At 42.2% G+C, this 17,644-nt stretch overlaps 1 protein-coding gene across 1 annotated transcript in view; it reads right to left on the reverse strand.

The window, feature by feature from the left end:
* Positions 1 to 14,869, reverse strand: part of LOC141271415 (uncharacterized) — a 105,573-nt gene extending 90,704 nt beyond the window's left edge. The window contains exons 1-6 of the mRNA XM_073681497.1: positions 14,651 to 14,869; positions 2,558 to 2,701; positions 2,255 to 2,434; positions 2,047 to 2,170; positions 1,880 to 1,977; positions 1,591 to 1,681 (exon numbers count right to left, since the gene is read on the reverse strand). Coding sequence (XP_073537598.1) covers positions 1,591 to 1,681; positions 1,880 to 1,977; positions 2,047 to 2,170; positions 2,255 to 2,434; positions 2,558 to 2,629 — 565 coding nt within the window. The 5' untranslated portion in view covers positions 2,630 to 2,701; positions 14,651 to 14,869. The remainder of the gene's footprint in view (positions 1 to 1,590; positions 1,682 to 1,879; positions 1,978 to 2,046; positions 2,171 to 2,254; positions 2,435 to 2,557; positions 2,702 to 14,650) is intronic.
* Between the last annotated feature and the right edge of the window lie 2,775 nt (positions 14,870 to 17,644).

Consider the following 17,644-nt stretch of genomic DNA (forward strand, 5'->3'; position numbering starts at 1 on the left):
TTATATGTCTCACACGCTGAGAAGCCAGCTGTAAGCTATGGTGGGGGAAAAAGGGTTATTTTGCTGCTGAGTGTTTCTGCCTGCTTATGATTGGGCAATGTTAAAAGAAGGAAGAAGTAGAAGCCCCAAGTGAAAACTATCTGGCAACAACCACCTGGACTTAAATTAAGTCAATAGGTGCCAAATACTTTGATTGCTAATATCTCTAAAACCGACTGGGAAAAAAACAACAAAAAAAACCACAACATTTTATTATACTCTGCAGCTATTACATCGTGTGTCCAGTTAAACATGAATTTTATTTTATTTTTTTTTTTATTTAATTACTCTATAGGAGTAAAGATGGATTGTCCCACCAAGGATCTAATTACTTCACTGTGGTCATGTACAAGGGGAATTATTGTTAAGAACTGGAAGACATCTAGAAAAATCCTTTTCTGTACATGGGAGTATCAGGCTAAGTTATAGGTCCCAAATAAAGATGAGCGGATCTTTTGAAGTTCAAAGACTTTGCAGAATTTTCCAAAAAACATTTGATTCCCGGCAAATAAATTTGTGCGAATCTTCATACTGGAAAGCTTGTGTGGAGGAGAGGAGAGGAGAGAGAGGACCCTGCTGACTATAAGAGCTTACACTTTACAGAAGAGGGAAGACTCCGCTAGGCAGAAGAGCTTACACTCTACAGTACACAAGAGAGAGAATTCTGCTGACCATTATTTTTATTATCTGTATTTCTGGCTTGAAAATGGCCTATTATGGCCGAAACGTGATCTTAAGGATGGAATAAAAGCTATGTTTTATCCCTATATGAACTCTCTAGTGCCTCAGAGTATTTGGAACTTGGATTGCTTTGAACCTTGTAGGGGGTCAAAACGAGCCAAAGCAGAGTAACCATTGGTGCATGAGAATCACTCACTGGCGTCTATAATATATTAATAGCTGGGATAAATATAAACAAAGAGTTTTGGAAATATGTGGAAGAATTACTGATTGATTGATTGAAGGTTTTCTCTTTTGTTCTCCTCTCTGAGTGAGTGGAGGTTGGCAAAGGGTTTAAATAGATAAAAATATAATTAAAAATATAATTGCATTCTCTTTCATGTGTTTATGTCTCTACTATTTATACACAAGTATAGATATAAAAAGAACAGATTGAAGAAAAAAGAATCACATTTGGCTCTCATTGCACATGGACTGGTGTCTCATTATAAAAGCAAGGCCCACCATATGGATTACTGAATAATTTTCTTCCCATGATTTTCTAAGTTGTCAGCACATTCTACATACGTTGTAATTTAGCTTTTCAATTTAGAGATTTGATCACCTAAGGGTAGGCATATTCTAATTCCAAGGGGAAGGTGGATCATTTGAGCTGTAAGCGCTAACTAAAGCCAGTCTCACTCTAACACAAGGATTTACAATGCCCAAAGTAATGGGGATAGTTTCAGATGGAGAAGCATTTATTGTTTAGTCGGAGAACAGCGAACTCTTGATTGTGATATGGTTGGACTACACCGCCGATAAAGCAACCACAGAAAGTGACTGAGAATAATCGGTGACTTCTCAGCATTATCTATGATTATTACTCACCTGGGTAGTCATATGTAGGAATCTCCTCTTTACACCACTCATCATCCCTCACATATGTCTCTGTAATATTAATATGGGTCAGATCTTCACCCTGAAACAAATATTGGAAAAGTCACAGACAGATGGAGAAGTCACATCTATGATCAGCTCTAATCCTGCCATCTCCACCGTTCTCATTACACAAGTATAAAACATATAATACTGGTGGATAAAACATGACTGAAGACAAGACCTTCACATCAGTCTACACATCATAGGGGAGATCTCATGACACCTTTAATCCATTTACCTGATGAACCTGAGGAACATTGGGATATTCTTGTTTACAGTCCTCTGGAAGAAGAGGACGGGGACATCTCTCCAGTGTTGTCCTCTTATTGGACAGATCTGGAGGAAAAACACACATTCTTTACTACAGATAATTATAGGCCGTGTGTATTTAGTCCTGTCTATTACCTGGTAATGTGAGGGGCCGGGGAACCTCCATCATGACGTCCTTGTACAGATCTTTGTGTTCTTCTAAATACTCCCACTCATCCATGGAGAAATAGACGGTGACATCCTGACACCTTATAGGAACCTGACACATACAATGATACCATCATCCCCTCCGATCCCTTCATAGGGTTACTCTATAAAGCCCCAGCATTCCCAGCAGTGTCACCTCTCCAGTCAGCAGCTCAATCATCTTGTAGGCGAGTTCTAAGATCTTCTGGTCATTGATATCCTCATGTATTAGGGGGTGAGGTGGAGGCCCCGTGATCGGGCTCAGGAGTCTTCCCCATCCCTCAGACACAGGGGCCTGACAGCGCTCACTAGAGGTCTTCTTCACTACTGTGTAATCCTGGTTATGGAGAGACACATTAATAAATCTCACTACAGACAGAGTCCTCACCTCTCCAGTTCTGTCCATCTTTTCGTCCCATAGATAAGAATGATGTAATGTGAGGTCATCAGAATCTCTCACCTCTCCAGTAAGCCGTAAGAGGATCTCTAGGGTGAGGTATAATATCCTCTCCGCCATCTTGTCCCTATCCATCCTTGATGGGCCAATCAGGAAAATTCTCTTATATAGAAGTTCTCCACTGAGAGGATCCAATATTGTAGGGACCTGAATGGGAAGAAGATGAGTCTATATAAACCAATGCTCAGCCAGTTTGCACACCTTGATATATTATTACATGACGCTGATTGAAGGGGTTCAAAAGTTGGATTTTTAACTTTTTATATGATTCAATCCATAGCGTCTGTCACATCTAGGCAGTTCAGCAGAGCATTGATATCTCGCTATGTGGTGGGAGGGCAATGATTGTTGCTATTGTAGCTAGAAAAAACAATAAAGTTTCTACTTTTTCAAAGCATTGACATAAAATCTATTTTTTACTCCAAAAAATGTGCTATTGTAAATTCTGTGCAACAAAGAAAATTGTATGTATATTTGGTATCACAGTAATTGTACATGTAAAATGCGGAAATAATAATGTTTTTGCAGTCCATTTTTGAAACTTGGTAATAAAAGTTGATCAGTGCGTTATATGCATTCCAAAATGGTGACAAAAGACAACTCATCCGGCCAGAATTGAGAAAAGGTATTGTGATTCCCCAGGTAAATAATAAAATGGAGACCCCTCCCTTCCTAAAACAACCAACTGTAAAGTGAGCTCACACAATTATTGCCTGTCATTTCTTTATTTCAATAATTTGTTAGATTATTTTATATAATAAATTATATACCGGTAATCACTCCACGCTTCCCCAAAGCAGCACACCCTTCAACAAGTCCAGGCATTTCCAGGAACAGACCGTGCCAATGACACTTGCCTGCTTCAGCCTCCCATCTTATCGCTTCCTCTCAGAAAAATGACAGTAAAGTAATAGAACTTTGGAGCCCCCCAATGGGTTGAATTCTGAGGCTTGCACAATATGTGGATTAGAAACTAGTAGAGTTAAAAAAACAAACAGGAATTTAAAAAAGGAGTTCAAGACCTGTAAACATAGGCATAAGTTGAGTAATTCACCATACACTCTTAGATGTTAAGATAGCAAAAATACTTAATTTAGTGCGAAGCAAACATGCAAAAAAAGTCAATGGTGCTGGGAGGTGAACGACAGACTTTAAGACGTGTCGATACTTCCTGGGTCTTTGTCACACATCCAAGAGTATGCGTGAATTACTCACCTTATGCTTCTGGGGTATACACCCTGTTCCACCGGCACCTCAACACTTCGACCAAGTGCACGCCAATCTTGTTTCCTTGTAAACATAGGCAAACAAATGCAATTTCAACTCATCCTTATATGGAGACCAAATCCATAGCCTGATTAACCAGGTGGTGCACAGAATAGAGCAGACAGCCGGTCCTAAAGAACATAGAAAAATTGTATCCAGCACTCATCCCAAGATTCAATGAAAAAAAAAAGTGTCATTTATTAGATTCATTTAAAATAGACAATACAAAAATGTCAAAAAAATACATTTGTGTACACTTACGTATTTCAAACACTTGTCTTTGGGTTCTTAATCGTAAAAGATAAATAGTTTCCATGGTATAAAATTTTGTGACACTCATGTGGTGTCAATATTATCATTGCACCCTTAGATGAATTCATTAAAAGGTGCAGTTTGTAAAAGGAACTTACTTATGGAGGAATTCTGCTGTTCTGGCACTTCAGGGACTCTGCCAATGTGACATGGCACCCTCAAACCATTCCAGCAAAATATGCACTACAATATGGCAATCTCTCCGGTCTGAACTTTCCACAGTGCCTAAAAAGTAGTTTTCGACCACATATGGAGTATTGGCATACTCAGGAGAAATTGCGTAACATAGTTTGTGGTCCATTTTATCCTATTATCCCTTTTGAAAACTGAAAACTTGGTGCCAAAGACACATTTTAATGGAAAATGGTAATTTTCCATTGACTCAGCCCAATGATATACAATTCTGTGAATCACCTGAGGGTTAAAAATGCTCACTACAGCGCTATTTGAATTCTTAAAGAGGTTTAGTTTAAAAAATGGGGTCACTTGTTGGGTTTCTGCTGTTTTGGTATGTCACGGGCTCTTGAAATGTGACATGGCATCCGCAGTCTGTTTCAGCTAAAATTGTGCTCCAGAATTCAATTGGTGCTCCTTCTCTTTTGAGGCCTTCCCTGCAACCAAACAGTAGTTTTCCACCACATATGGGGTATCGGTGTACTCAGGACAAACTGCACAACATATTGTAAGGTCCATTTTCTCCTGTTAACCTTGTGAAATGGAAAATTTGGGGCTGAAGCAACATTTTTTCAGGACATTTTTTTTTTCCATTTTCACGTCTTAACGTTATAACATTCTGTCAAACTCCTGTGGGTTCAAGGTGCTCACCACACCTCTAGATAAGTTCTTTGAGGCGTGTAGCTTCCAAAATGTGGCCACTTATGGGGTGTTTCCACTGTTTAGGCACATTAGGGGCTCTCCCAACGCGATTGGCATCCGCTATCTATTCCAGCCAATTTTGCGCTCTAAAAGTTACAGTGGGGAAAAAAAGTATTTAGTCAGCCACCAATTGTGCAAGTTCTCCCACTTAAAAAGATGAGAGAGGCCTGTAATTGACATCATAGGTAGACCTCAACTATGAGAGACAAAATGAGAAAACAAATCCTGAAAATCATTGTCTGATTTGGAAAGATATTTTTTTCAAATTTTGGTGGAAAATAAGTATTTGGTCAATTACAAAAGTTCATCTCAATACTTTGTTATACTGTAATGTGTTGTTTTCCTCCACATATGAGGTATCGACATAGTCAGGAGGAATTGAACAACAAATTTTACAGTTCATTTTCATCTGTTACCCTTGGAAAAATGCAAAATTTAGGGCTAAATTAACACACTTGTGGGAAAAATTAAAATGTTATTTTTTTCTTTCAACATTGCTTAAATTTCTGTGAAGCACCAAAAAGGCTAACAAACTTCTTGAATGTGGTTTTGAGCACTTTGAGGTGTGCAGTTTTTAGACTGTTGTCACTTTTGGATATTTTCAAAATATTTTCTGTCATATATTGGTGGAGCATCTGGAGGCATTGCCTAGTTTGTTTATATATATCACTGGGGGGTTGCAAGGGAAAGTTTTTCCCTGACCCGCTAGCTGAAAAGGATCCAGGATGGAAGACTTGCTCGCTCGGCTTAGGGAAAAAGCTTTGGAGTCTGGTGGTGAAGTCTGGTTGCAGCCCTTCCTACAGGACATGCCTTGTCTACCTGCACTGGAAGAGTTGCCTGGGACGTCGCTGGCTGGTAACTGGAGAGAGGAGTTTATGAGTCTGGCATCCCCTGGTGTTCCAGGCCGAGGCCTCCTGGCAGAAGAGGAAGACCTCGTACGTCTTACTCACCACCGCTGCTGGAAAAGCATCATCGGCAGAAGCGGAGGAAGTCTCCGGAAGCTTCTCAAGCAGTGAGTCCTGCGCTGCCACAGCAATGTCAGTTCCCCACAGGAAGTCCCGTCCGCAGTCAGTGCTCATCTCCGGCCCTGGTTAGGAAAAGCTGTCGCCAAGGCTACGAGGACGTTATCCAGATGCCGATGCCTGGGCCAGATTCCGGTGGTGCCCCCGGCATGTTTGTGACCTGTCCCCTGCCTTATCAGAAGGATCCGGTCACCGGGGGAGTGGAGCAGTCAGCCTCATCATCCAGGAGCGTTTCTGGTACCCAGGGTCGCAGCACTGCTGCTAGGTGCGCTGGCTCTGAGCGGGGTCCGGTATCTGGCCCATTATCCCAGCCTCAGTAGGAGGAAGCCGATTTACCTGGACATCAAGACCCATCAGGACAGGGTGAGATAAACGTGGGGCTTGCCTCGACTGTCAATGATTATGCAGCTAACTCGTTACTATGAGATGTTTTTCAGTACATTGCTGGTGTTTTGCTAAATCAGTTCTTAGCAGCACTAGCAATGTAAGGTCTGATAGGTTGTCCGCTGTACAGCTTACTGTTTTTAATGACAATTTACCTAATGTCAGAAATGTTACTGAATGTTGTTTAAGGGAATCGTTGCCTTGTGAGCTGACCACACTTGGTTTCCATCTTTTCGTTAATGTGAAAGAAAAAATTTGGCACAATGAATTTATTGATATTTTATCATTGCTGCCTTACATTGAAAGAACCTTTTAAGGCTGTGTGCCCACCATGCGTTTTTTAAGCGTTTCCGCAGCGGCAAAAACGCTGCAGAAATGCTTAAAAAACGCATGGTAGAAGGCCTGCCATGTTCCCCAATGATAATCCGCATGTGCTGTGCACATGCTGCGGAAATTTCCGCTGTGGATTATCATTGCGGAATAAAACGCAGCACTACCAATTATTTTGCAGAAGTGCTGCGTTTTCGCCGCCATTGACTTGCATGAGAACGCATGCATTACGCATCACTGCATTTGTACATGCGGAATCCATGCGTTCCAATGTGCGGATGGTACCCAGGTCTAGAGGAGAGGAGACTCTCCTCCGGACCCGGTTACCATAGAAACTGTGGAAAAAAAGAATAAAATAAAAAATAAAGATTATATTTACCTTCTGACGGCCCCTGCTGCACTCGTCCTTTCATGCCGGCAGCTAGCGATGGACTGAAGAACCTGCGCTGACGTCATAGTCATGTGACGGGTCACGCGACGCTGACGTCGGCAGGTCCTTCAGTGTACCGCTGCCGGCAGCCAGGACGGAGGGAAGGAAGACACCAGGGGCCATCAGAAGGTAAGTATATATTTATTTTTTTATTTTTTAACATACTTTCGGTCACAGAATATAAATTCATGCCGTTTGCATGGATTTATATAGTGTGACCAAGTTGACAAGCACTTTCCAAGTGATGCTAAAATCGCTTGGAAAGCGCTTGTCAACCCGCATGCGGAAATGCATGTGAAGAACGCTTCACTTCCGCATGTCCCTGGCAGGAAAACGCATGTACAATCCGCATGTACAATCGGCATGCGTTTTTTTTGCCAGGGAGATGCGGAAATGCTCAGGAAAAAATCCGGAGCATTTCTGCATCGTGGGCACATAGCCTAAGTGTGATAGAAAGCTTGACGCGAAAGATGAGGACCGTAAGAGGGCTGCTCCAAGGACATTTTACAACTGGTTACAAACTTTCTGTATTTTTGCATCCATTTTGGGTGAGAGGTTTCCTAACAAGTGTAGTGGTTTGTTCCAGCACTTAGACATAATTCTAGAAGCATATCAACATTTTGGAGGAAGGCTTGGTTCGCCTATGACAAGCAATTCTGCCAAAAGTTGTCAGTTCATAAGGCTGCGTGCCCACTATGCGTTTTTGCCATGGAATTTCAGCAGCGAAAACGCTTAAAAAACGCTTGGTAATACGTGCCCCATGGTCCCCAATGATAATCCGCATGTGCTGTGCACATAATGCGGAAATTTCCGCTGCGGATTATCATTGTGGAAAAGTCCGCAGCATGTCCATTATTTTCTGTGGAAAAATGGCGTAATTGCCGCCATTGACTTGCATTGAACCGCATAATATCCGCATGAGTACATGTGCACATGCAGATATTAAGCAATTCAATGTGCGGATGGTACCCGGGTCTGGAGAAGAGGAGACTCTCATCCAGACCCGTGTACCATAGTACCTGTTAAAAAAAAGAATTTAAAATAAAAAATATACATTATACTTACCTTCTGATGGCCCCCGGTCTCCTGTACGGTGCATCCTGGCTCCCCAGCGGCTCGTGATGGTGTAAAAGGACCTTCCATGACGTTATTTAGTCATGTAACAGGTCACGCGATGGAGGTCGCGTGACGTGTCACATGACTAAATGACGTCATGGAAGGTTCTTTTACACCACCGCGAGCCGCCCAAGACACCGGAGAAAAGACCGGGGGTCATCAGAAGGTGAGTATAATGGGGTTTTTTTTATTATTTTTTACCATTTTTATTCTTTTTTTTTAACTATTAACTTGGTCACACTATACAAATCCATGCCGGTTGCATGGATTTATATAGTGTGACCAAGTTGTCAAGCACTTTTCCAAGTGATGCTAAAATCGCTTGGAAAAGCGCTTGATAACCCGCATGCGAAATCGCACGTTCAAAACGCTTCACAAACGCTTCTACCTGGCGGGAAAAACGCATGTACAATCCACATGCGTTTTTCCTGCCAGGGAGATGCAGAAAAAATCCGGAGCTTCGTGGGCACATAGCTTTCTGCTTCGTGGGCACATAGCCTAAAAATCTAAAATGGGGTGTTAAAAACGTGGGTTTGTGGATTAACCTCATATTACCCCAGAGATCTCAAAGTTTTGTTAGACAACAACCTAATCAGCCGTTACCGGCAAGTGGTATGAGAAAAGGGGTATGATTTGCTTACAATGATACAACCTGTAAATGGATGCAGAACTGCAGGTACAAACACGAATGTGCTTTCTGTGCGGGTACACATCCCGTTTTATGTTGCTTTAAAAGGTTTAGCAGCCCAGGTGTCCTGCAGCCAAATATGAGAGAGTTCGTTCAAAAAAGCACAGACTCCAGTGAATTGGCAAAGAATGCTGGATTTTCTAAGACTGTTTCCAGACAGGGAGAAAGCAGTGTTGGTTGCTAACGGTTTTGCGGAGGGTTTTTATATTCCGCTTTTTAATGGTTCTGGTTGTTTTTTGTGTGAAAATTTAAAATCAGCTATTGATCACCATGAGGTCGTTAGGGAGAAGTTATTTGCAGACTTAAATGAAGGTAGAATTTCTTGTCCACCTTTTTTAAATTTTAGAGTTTCGCCGTTAGGCGTAGTTCCTAAAAAGGAGCCGAATAGCTTTCGTCTCATTCACCATCTATCCTTCCCGAAGGGTTCCTCCCTGAATGACTGTATTGATAAATTTGCTTTCCAGGTTTCATATGCCTCTATTGAAGATGCTTTATCTTTGATACAGTCATGCGGCAGAGGAGCTCTTCTGGCTAAGGTGGATATAAAAGCCGCATTCCTCTTGCTGCCAATTAACCCGATTGGGTTTTCATCCCTCGGTTTTTATTTTGATGATTTCTTCTTTTTTGATAGATGTATTCCCATGGGTTTTACTTTATCCTGTTTTTATTTTGAGGCTGTTGCTTCTTTCCTACACTGGATGGCACCCCTTAACAACATTGGGTTTTTCCATTTTTGCATTTTCATTTTTATCTCCCCTTCTTCCCAGAGCCATAGCCTTTTTATTTTTCAGTCAATATGGCCATGTGAGGGCTTATTTTTTGCGGGACAAGTTGTACTTTTAAACGATATCACTGGTTTTACCATATCGTGTACGGGAAAACGGGAAAAAAATTCCAAGTGTGGTGAAAATGCAAAAACAATGCAATTCCACGGTTGTTGTTGTTTTTTTTTTTTTTACCATGTTTACTGAATGCTAAAACTGACCTGCCATTATTCCATTATTATTCTCCAGGTCATTACGAGTTCGTAGATACCAAACATGTATAGGTTCTCTTTTATTTAAGTGGTGAAAAAAAAAAGAAAAAAAAGTGCCATTTTCCGAGACCCATAGTGTCTCCATTTTTCGGGATCTGGGGCCGGGTGAGGGCTTATTTTTAACGCGTCGAGCTGACGTTTTTACTGATACCATTTTGGGCCAGATGTGATGTTTTGATTGCCCGTTATTCCAATGTTGCGACGACCAAAAAAACGTAATTCTGGAGTTTAGATTTTTTAAATGCGTTTCCGCAGCAAAAATACAGCCGCAGAAACACATTAAATCCGCATTGTGGGCACACAGCCTTAAAGGAATGGCAGTCCTTGCTGGGCAATCTGGCTTTTGCCCTCATGATCATCCCAACGAGTAAGGTTTTTTAGAAACATTTGTATTTTGCGACAAAAGGCCTTTCTTCACCAAGGTCGCACATCAGACTATCTAAAGATTTGAAAAACGATTTATGCATGTGGTTCTCGCTTTTGAGAGGTTTTAACGGTCGCAAAATTATTCAGCCCCCTTTTATTTCCAACACATCTTTGTCGTTTTTTACGGGCGCTTCAAAATCACACGGTTTTGGTTGTTTTTGGTCTGGGCACCGATGTGCAGAACCTTGGCCCCCGGCATGGCAGCACAAAGCTAGTTCAAGTAACAGTATTATTTTAGAGCTTTTTCCGGTTGTTGTGGCATTAGTCATCTGGGGTAGCGCTTTTGAAAACAAGAGGATCTGCATCCAGTCAGGAAGTAAAGGTGTGGTGTTTGCGATCAATTGGCTAAGCTCAAAGAACACCATGGTGGTTAATTTGCTCAGACACTTTGTGTTAGTTTGTCTGGAGTTTAATATTTGGATAAAAGTGCAAATTGTGTCAAAAATTGATAATGCCTTAGCTGACTCTTTGTCCCGTTTTCGATGACGTAATTTTCAGGTGTTGGCGCCAGGAGCCGATCGGCTGGGAACTCCCTGCCCCAGACATTTATGGGACCTGATCTTGGCTTAGATTTTCATTTCATAAGAAGATCCGTGTGTAATAGAACTTGGATGGATTACAATAAGTCATGGCAAAGATGGATCGATTTCTGTCATAGTTCAAATGTCAATGTTTTTTGTTCAGGTCTAAGGCAGGCGCACGCTTTTGTTTCTTTTATTGATTTAGATTATTCTCACTATTCAGTGTCGCGTATTTTGCACGGTGTAGCATTTTTTCAAAAATTGTTTGAGCTAAGGCCGATAAACAGCTTCTTTCAGATAAAACAGATGCTAAAAGGTCTGAAGAAATCGTCTTTTTCTAACAACAGTAGGCGTCCCATAACAATGGATCTATTATCAATATTAATTTCTGTGTTGGGTCAAGTCTGTTTTTCTGCGTTTGAAGTAGTTTTGTTTAAGGCTATTTTTTGCTTACTTTTTTTGCCGTTCTACACATTGGGGAGGTAGTTTCAGAAAATAAATTTTCGCCCTCGGGTATATTCTTGGATGATGCGGTCTTGGCTAATCGGGGTTTTAGGTTGTTGAATAGGCGTTCTAAAACCGACCAGACTGGTAAGGGTGTTAGGTTCTGGTTATCGGCCATTAAATAATGAACTTTGCCCCTTTAAAGGGCTCCTGGATTTCTTGGCTATTACACCTGATATGGGGGGCCCTTTATTTATTCATTTGGATAGATTGCTAGTTACGAAGTTTCATTTTAATCACATTTTGAAAAAGTCACTGTCTGTTTTGAAAATGTCGCAGTTTAATTTTTCCTCTCACTCATTTAAAATTGGTGTTGTCACAGAGGCCATGAGATTTGGTTTGGATATTGATTCTATTAAACGTTTAGGCAGATGGAAGTCGAATAGATATAGCATTTATGTTATTTTGCATTAATTTTGTTTTATAGGCTTCAAGCAAAAGTTTATTTGGATCGAGGGTCACTCATTTGTTGTCCATTGGGCTGAGAGAAGAGCCAGTGGTCGTACCTACGGTTCCAATCTCAATTTAAATCTGGATTTTGTTTCTATTTTTTGGTTAGGTATCAGGGGTTTGAGATGGGTTGACCTCATGGGTGAGTTATGGTGGGCTAAAAGCCGCTTACCATTTCCTGATTTAATCATTTTACATGCTGGTGGCAATGATATCGGTCGTTCAAATACATGCGGGTTAATTCAGGATATGAAGAATGTGATTTTTTACTGTTATTCGCTATTCCCATCTGTTTGCATTGTTTTTTCTAAAATTATTAAGTTAAGTTGTTATGGTCAAATGCTGAATATAAGTCCATGGATAAAATGCGGAAGAGGGTGAACAGGTTAATGTGTAAATTTATGCTCTCCTTGAATAGCTTTTCTTACCGTCATGTGGATCTGGAAGTTTTCATTCCTGGTCTGTACACTGTGTGCCGAATTATTAGGCAAATGAGTATTTTGATCACATGATACTTTTTATACATGTTGTCCTACTCCAAGCTGCATAGGCTTGAGAGCCAACTACCAATTAAGTAAATCTGGTGATGTGCAACTCTGTAATGAGGAAGGGTGTTGACTAATGACATCAACACCCTATATAAGGTGTGCTTAATTATTAGGCAACTTCCTTTCCTTTGGCAAAATGGGTCAGAAGAGAGATTTGACTATCTCTGAAAAGACCAAAATTGTGAGATGTCTTGCAGAGGGATGCAGCAGTCTTGTAATTTCCAAACTTTTGAAGCGTGATCACCGAACAATCAAGCGTTTCATGGCAAATAGCCAATAGGGTCGCAAGAAGCGTGTTGGCCAAAAAAGGCGCAAAATAACTGCCCATGAATTGAGGAAAATCAAGCGTGAAGCTGCCAAGATGCCATTCGCCACCAGTTTTGCCATATTTCAGAGCTGCAACGTTACTGGAGTATCAAAAAGCACAAGGTGTGCGATACTCAGGGACATGGCCAAGGTAAGGAAGGCTGAAAAACGACCACCTTTGAACAAGAAACATAAGATAAAACGTCAAGAATGGGACAAGAAATATCTTAAGACTGATTTTTCAAAGGTTTTATGGACTGATGAAATGAGAGTGACTCTTGATGGGCCAGATGGATGGGCCAGAGGCTGGATCAGTAAAGGGCAGAGATCTCCACTCCGACTCAGACGCCAGCAAGGTGGAGGTGGGGTACTGGTATGGGCTGGTATCATCAAAGATGAACTTGTGAGACCTTTTCGGGTTGAGGATGGAGTGAAGCTCAACTCTCAGACCTACTGCCAGTTTCTGGAAGACAACTTCTTCAAGCAGTGGTACAGGAAAAAGTCGGTATCGTTCAAGAAAAACATGATTTTCATGCAGGACAATGCTCCATCACATGCATCCAACTACTCCACAGCATGGCTGGCCAGTAAAGGTCTAAAAGAAGAAAAAATAATGACATGGCCCCCTTGTTCACCTGATCTGAACCCCATAGAGAACCTGTTGAGTGTCATCATAAAGAAAGGTGGCTATATTGATCACTAATTTTTTTGGTTTTGGTTTTTGCATGTCAGAAATGTTTATTTTTAAATTTTGTGCACTGATATTGGTTTACCTGGTGAAAATAAACAAGTGAGATGGGATTATATTTGTTTTTTATTAACTTGCCTAATAATTCTGCACAGTAATAGTTACCTGCACAAACAGATATCCTCCTAAGATAGCCAAATCTAAAAAAAAACCCACTCCAACTTCCAAAAATATTAAGCTTGGATATTTATGAGTCTTTTGGGTTGATTGAGAACATAGTTGTTCATCAATAATAAAAATAATCCTCTAAAATATAACTTGCCTAATAATTCTGCACACAGCGTATAGATGTGATGCGATTCATCTCTCTGACATCGGTTTGGATATATTTAATTTAAACTTGCAAAACATTATTGAGGCCGTTGTGTTTGGGGGGGCTCTCGCGGCTAGTTTAGCTGGCGGGCCTGTTGGTCATACCCAGCTAGTTTGGCTGGGTGGTGCTGGTAAATGGTATGTTATATTTATAGGCTCGAGTCAATTAAGGGCTGAGTCAAATGCTTTGGACTGATTCTTATTGATTGATTATTTATGAGTAATAAAATGTTTATCTTTTAATATTAACCCCTTAATAAAAGCATAGCAGACTATTTTGTTGCACAATTTCATGGTTTGTTTGTCTTATTTGCATGTATCTCTTAGTATAATATAGCATTTATAATACCATGTCTCCATTACAATGTACAGCTCCTACCGCAGATAACAGCCCCTCATACATCTATAGCACCGGCCCCCCGGCCCGGATCCACATCTCCAGACTGGGGAACTGATCCCGGAGGTCGGTGCTGTGTCCCGGGGTCATCTGTATCTGCATCAGGAATGGGGGAAGGGAGGGTTTATATATTAGGAGGTGGGTGGTGCCATATTGTGGGGGGCAACTTGTAGTGTCATAGTGTGTGTGGGGGGATGGCGGTACTGGGGAACATTATACTGTGTGGGAGGGCAAGAAAGAGGCAATGTAGTATGTGAACGTAATACCATGTTTCCTGTCTTTCATATTTGGGTCATATGTATCTATCAGAGGAAAAGGAACAAAAACCACGATTCTCAGAAAGTGTAAATAAAAACACCAAAATAGCCTCAGCACTGAAGGGGTTACTGCCCCCTGCTCCCAGTAATGGGGACTCTCCACATACCTCCACCTGCAGAGCCGCCACCACATATATGGCTGTTCTGTGCGCACAGGACCTGTGATGTGTCGTTTGCGAACGATCCGAGACAAAGAGCCGGCTCACCACTGGGACCTGAGCCACAGAGCCTGATTTTTTTCCCCCTGCTTTAATTGCTTTTCAGCTTAGCTTCTTCCGGCCTGACTGTGGACTGGGAGGAGTCGAGGAGGAGACTCAGAGCCATGTTTTAGTGATGTGTCCTTCCTGAACGATCCGAGACGAAGATGTGAATGATGGGGGCCGGCTCATCACTGAGAGCTGAGCCAAATTTTTTTTTCCGGCTGCTGGCTTAGGGTTCGTGCCCATGATGCGTTTTTCAAGCGTTTTTGCTGCGGAATTTTTGCAGCGTAAACGCTTGGGAAACGCATGGTAATCCTTCTCCCATGGTCCCCTATGTAATTCCGCAGCATGCCCATTCTTTGTGCGTTTACGCATGCGGAATTGCCATCTACAATGCACTAGAAAACGCATGGCAATTCCGCATGTGCAAAACGCGCGAAAAACACATGTCAAATTCCGCACGCGTTTTTCGGGGCAAGGACATGCAGAAATTAAGTGGAAATTTTCTGCTTCATTTCTGCATCGTGGGCACATAGCCTTATTCAGGCATGACTGGGGGCTGGGAGGAGACGCAGGCGAGCAGGGAGTGTGACCATGTGGGATGATTGACAATACCTGTGACTGGGCTCCTCCCTAATGAACGCTTACTCTGATTGTGATTGGCTGCTTACTGCACACATGGTCAGTGACATCACTAAGGTCCTGAAGTAAGTTTGCTGAAATCGCTGGCAATGCCTGGCATAATATATAAAGAACAGGAGACTGGAGTCACTGACAACAGTGTGACACTTCTATTATCAGCGTCAGACAGGACAGGGGGTGGATGTGCGGCAGGAGATGAGGCAGCAGCTCAGGGGAATAAATATATATATAAGATAGAGTATAATAAGCAGCACTGAGTGTCACACGGCCCTACCTGACATGGCCGAGCATTTAACCCCATAAGCACTGGGCTATGTTATTACAATAATAATGCTATTTTTTTTGTTTTTAATTTCTGCACTTTCGTCTTTCCCTCCCTCCTTCCTTTTTTTTGGAACTAGTGATACTCCATTTTATACAGTTTACTAAAAATGTGCAATAAAAACAAAACAAAACACAGGAGCATAGAGCATCGGATGCGATATGCTAATGACACTTGGCTCCTGCTTTGCTGCGAGTGTGATCCGAGTGTCAGTGCTTTGTGCTCCGATTCTCTCACATGACAGAATTGCAACACAGCTGTGGAGGAGACGGAGAAAGTCATTTCTCCATCTCCTCCATTGCCGGTGTCCGTGGGAATTGCACTGCACACAATCCTATTTTTTGATCGTATTGCACTTCTCCAATTTATTCGTTCGTGTGTCAGCGAGCCCTTGTAGTTTTTAGAGATCGTACTTTTGTGGACACGTTGATACCAAATGTGATTTTATTTTTTTTGAACACTTCTTTATTGTTCACAAGGGTAAAGGTGGGAATGATTCCAATTTTTATCTGATGATCACCGTTTGAGCATCCCAGTAGACAATGGGATTCTCAAATGAAGCGTTATCAAAATGAAGCAGAAAAAGAAAAAAGCTGTTAGTGTAGTTAAAGCTCCACTCCTGCAGTTTTTTATTTTGCTGCTGGAGTGGCGCTTTAAACCTCACTCCCCTGCCAGTGAATGGGTCTGCGCACTTGACAGTGTGTTTCCACAGACCGTGTGTCTGTGGGCAAAACACGCTGACATGTCAGTTTTTTACACGCTGCACGGGCCACAAAACATCCCATACTGATGACACATGGTTGACATCCGTGTGTCATCAGCATGACACGTACCGGTGCCTGGGAATCAGTGTACAGTTAGAGCTGTTCCCAAGCGCCAGGTGCTGAACACTGCACTCATCATTGTCCCCTGCCGTCGCTGCGATCAACACCAGCAAGGGACAATGATGAGTAGTATTCTACTCCAGCTGTGTCCTGGTGTAAGAATAAAATAAAAAAAATTATTATACTCACCTGTCCGAAGATGTCCCCCACTGTAACCCATCTGACCGTTCAAGTCGAGGAGCCGAAGAGAATGACTGACTCCAGCGAGCGAGCCCCGAACCTCTGCTGTGCTCAGTGAGTGACAGGACACCGCTCACTGAGCACAGCATCAGTGCTGCAGAAGTCATTCTCCCTGGCTCCTTGGCGTGAACGGCCAGATGCGTTACAGTGGGGGACATCTTTGGACACGTGAGTATAATGATTTTTTTTATTTTATTCTTATTTTTACACCAGGACACAGCAGGAGCAGAATACTACTCATCACTCATTGTCCCTTGCGTGTGCTGATTTCAGCACCGGCAGGGGACAATGATGAGGGCAGCGTTCAGCACCCGACACTTGGGAACAGCGCTAACTGATGCGGCACGGCTGCCACACAAGTACACACGGATATCTCCGGTCCTGTTTTTTCCAGTACTGGAAATATCAGGACATGTGAAACTGGCCTAACACTGCGTGTGTGGTGCACAGATCATAGTTAGTCTGTAAGAGCCTGTAAGGGTATGTGCACACGATCAGCAATCGCTGTGGATTGGACGCAGTGCAAACCTCAGCGGCCAGATGTTAGATCATAGTGGAATAGTGGATGGGATTTCAAGAAATCCCATCCACTATGCGTCTCCGTGCATCTGCGGATTACCCGCGGACATGTACATGTGGCGCGTCTTCACAGACCGCAGCATGTGAATTTCTCTTGCGGAGACTAGCGACTCCGCAAGAGAAATTAGATCACTGTAATGTTTAGGATGCTGTGAATCCGAATGGTTCAATGAACACATGCGGATTCACCTGCGTGCAGCGCTTTGGACGCAGCATAAAGTATACTGCGTTCAAAGCGCTGCCAATACCGACCGTGTGCACATACCCTAATGTGTCTCCAAGCACTTATTCTTA

Source organism: Phyllobates terribilis, unplaced genomic scaffold, assembly GCF_046119375.1.
Source record: "Phyllobates terribilis strain yellow unplaced genomic scaffold, ASM4611937v1 Scaffold_5__5_contigs__length_657084704, whole genome shotgun sequence".
NCBI classification, from domain to species: Eukaryota; Metazoa; Chordata; class Amphibia; order Anura; family Dendrobatidae; genus Phyllobates; species Phyllobates terribilis.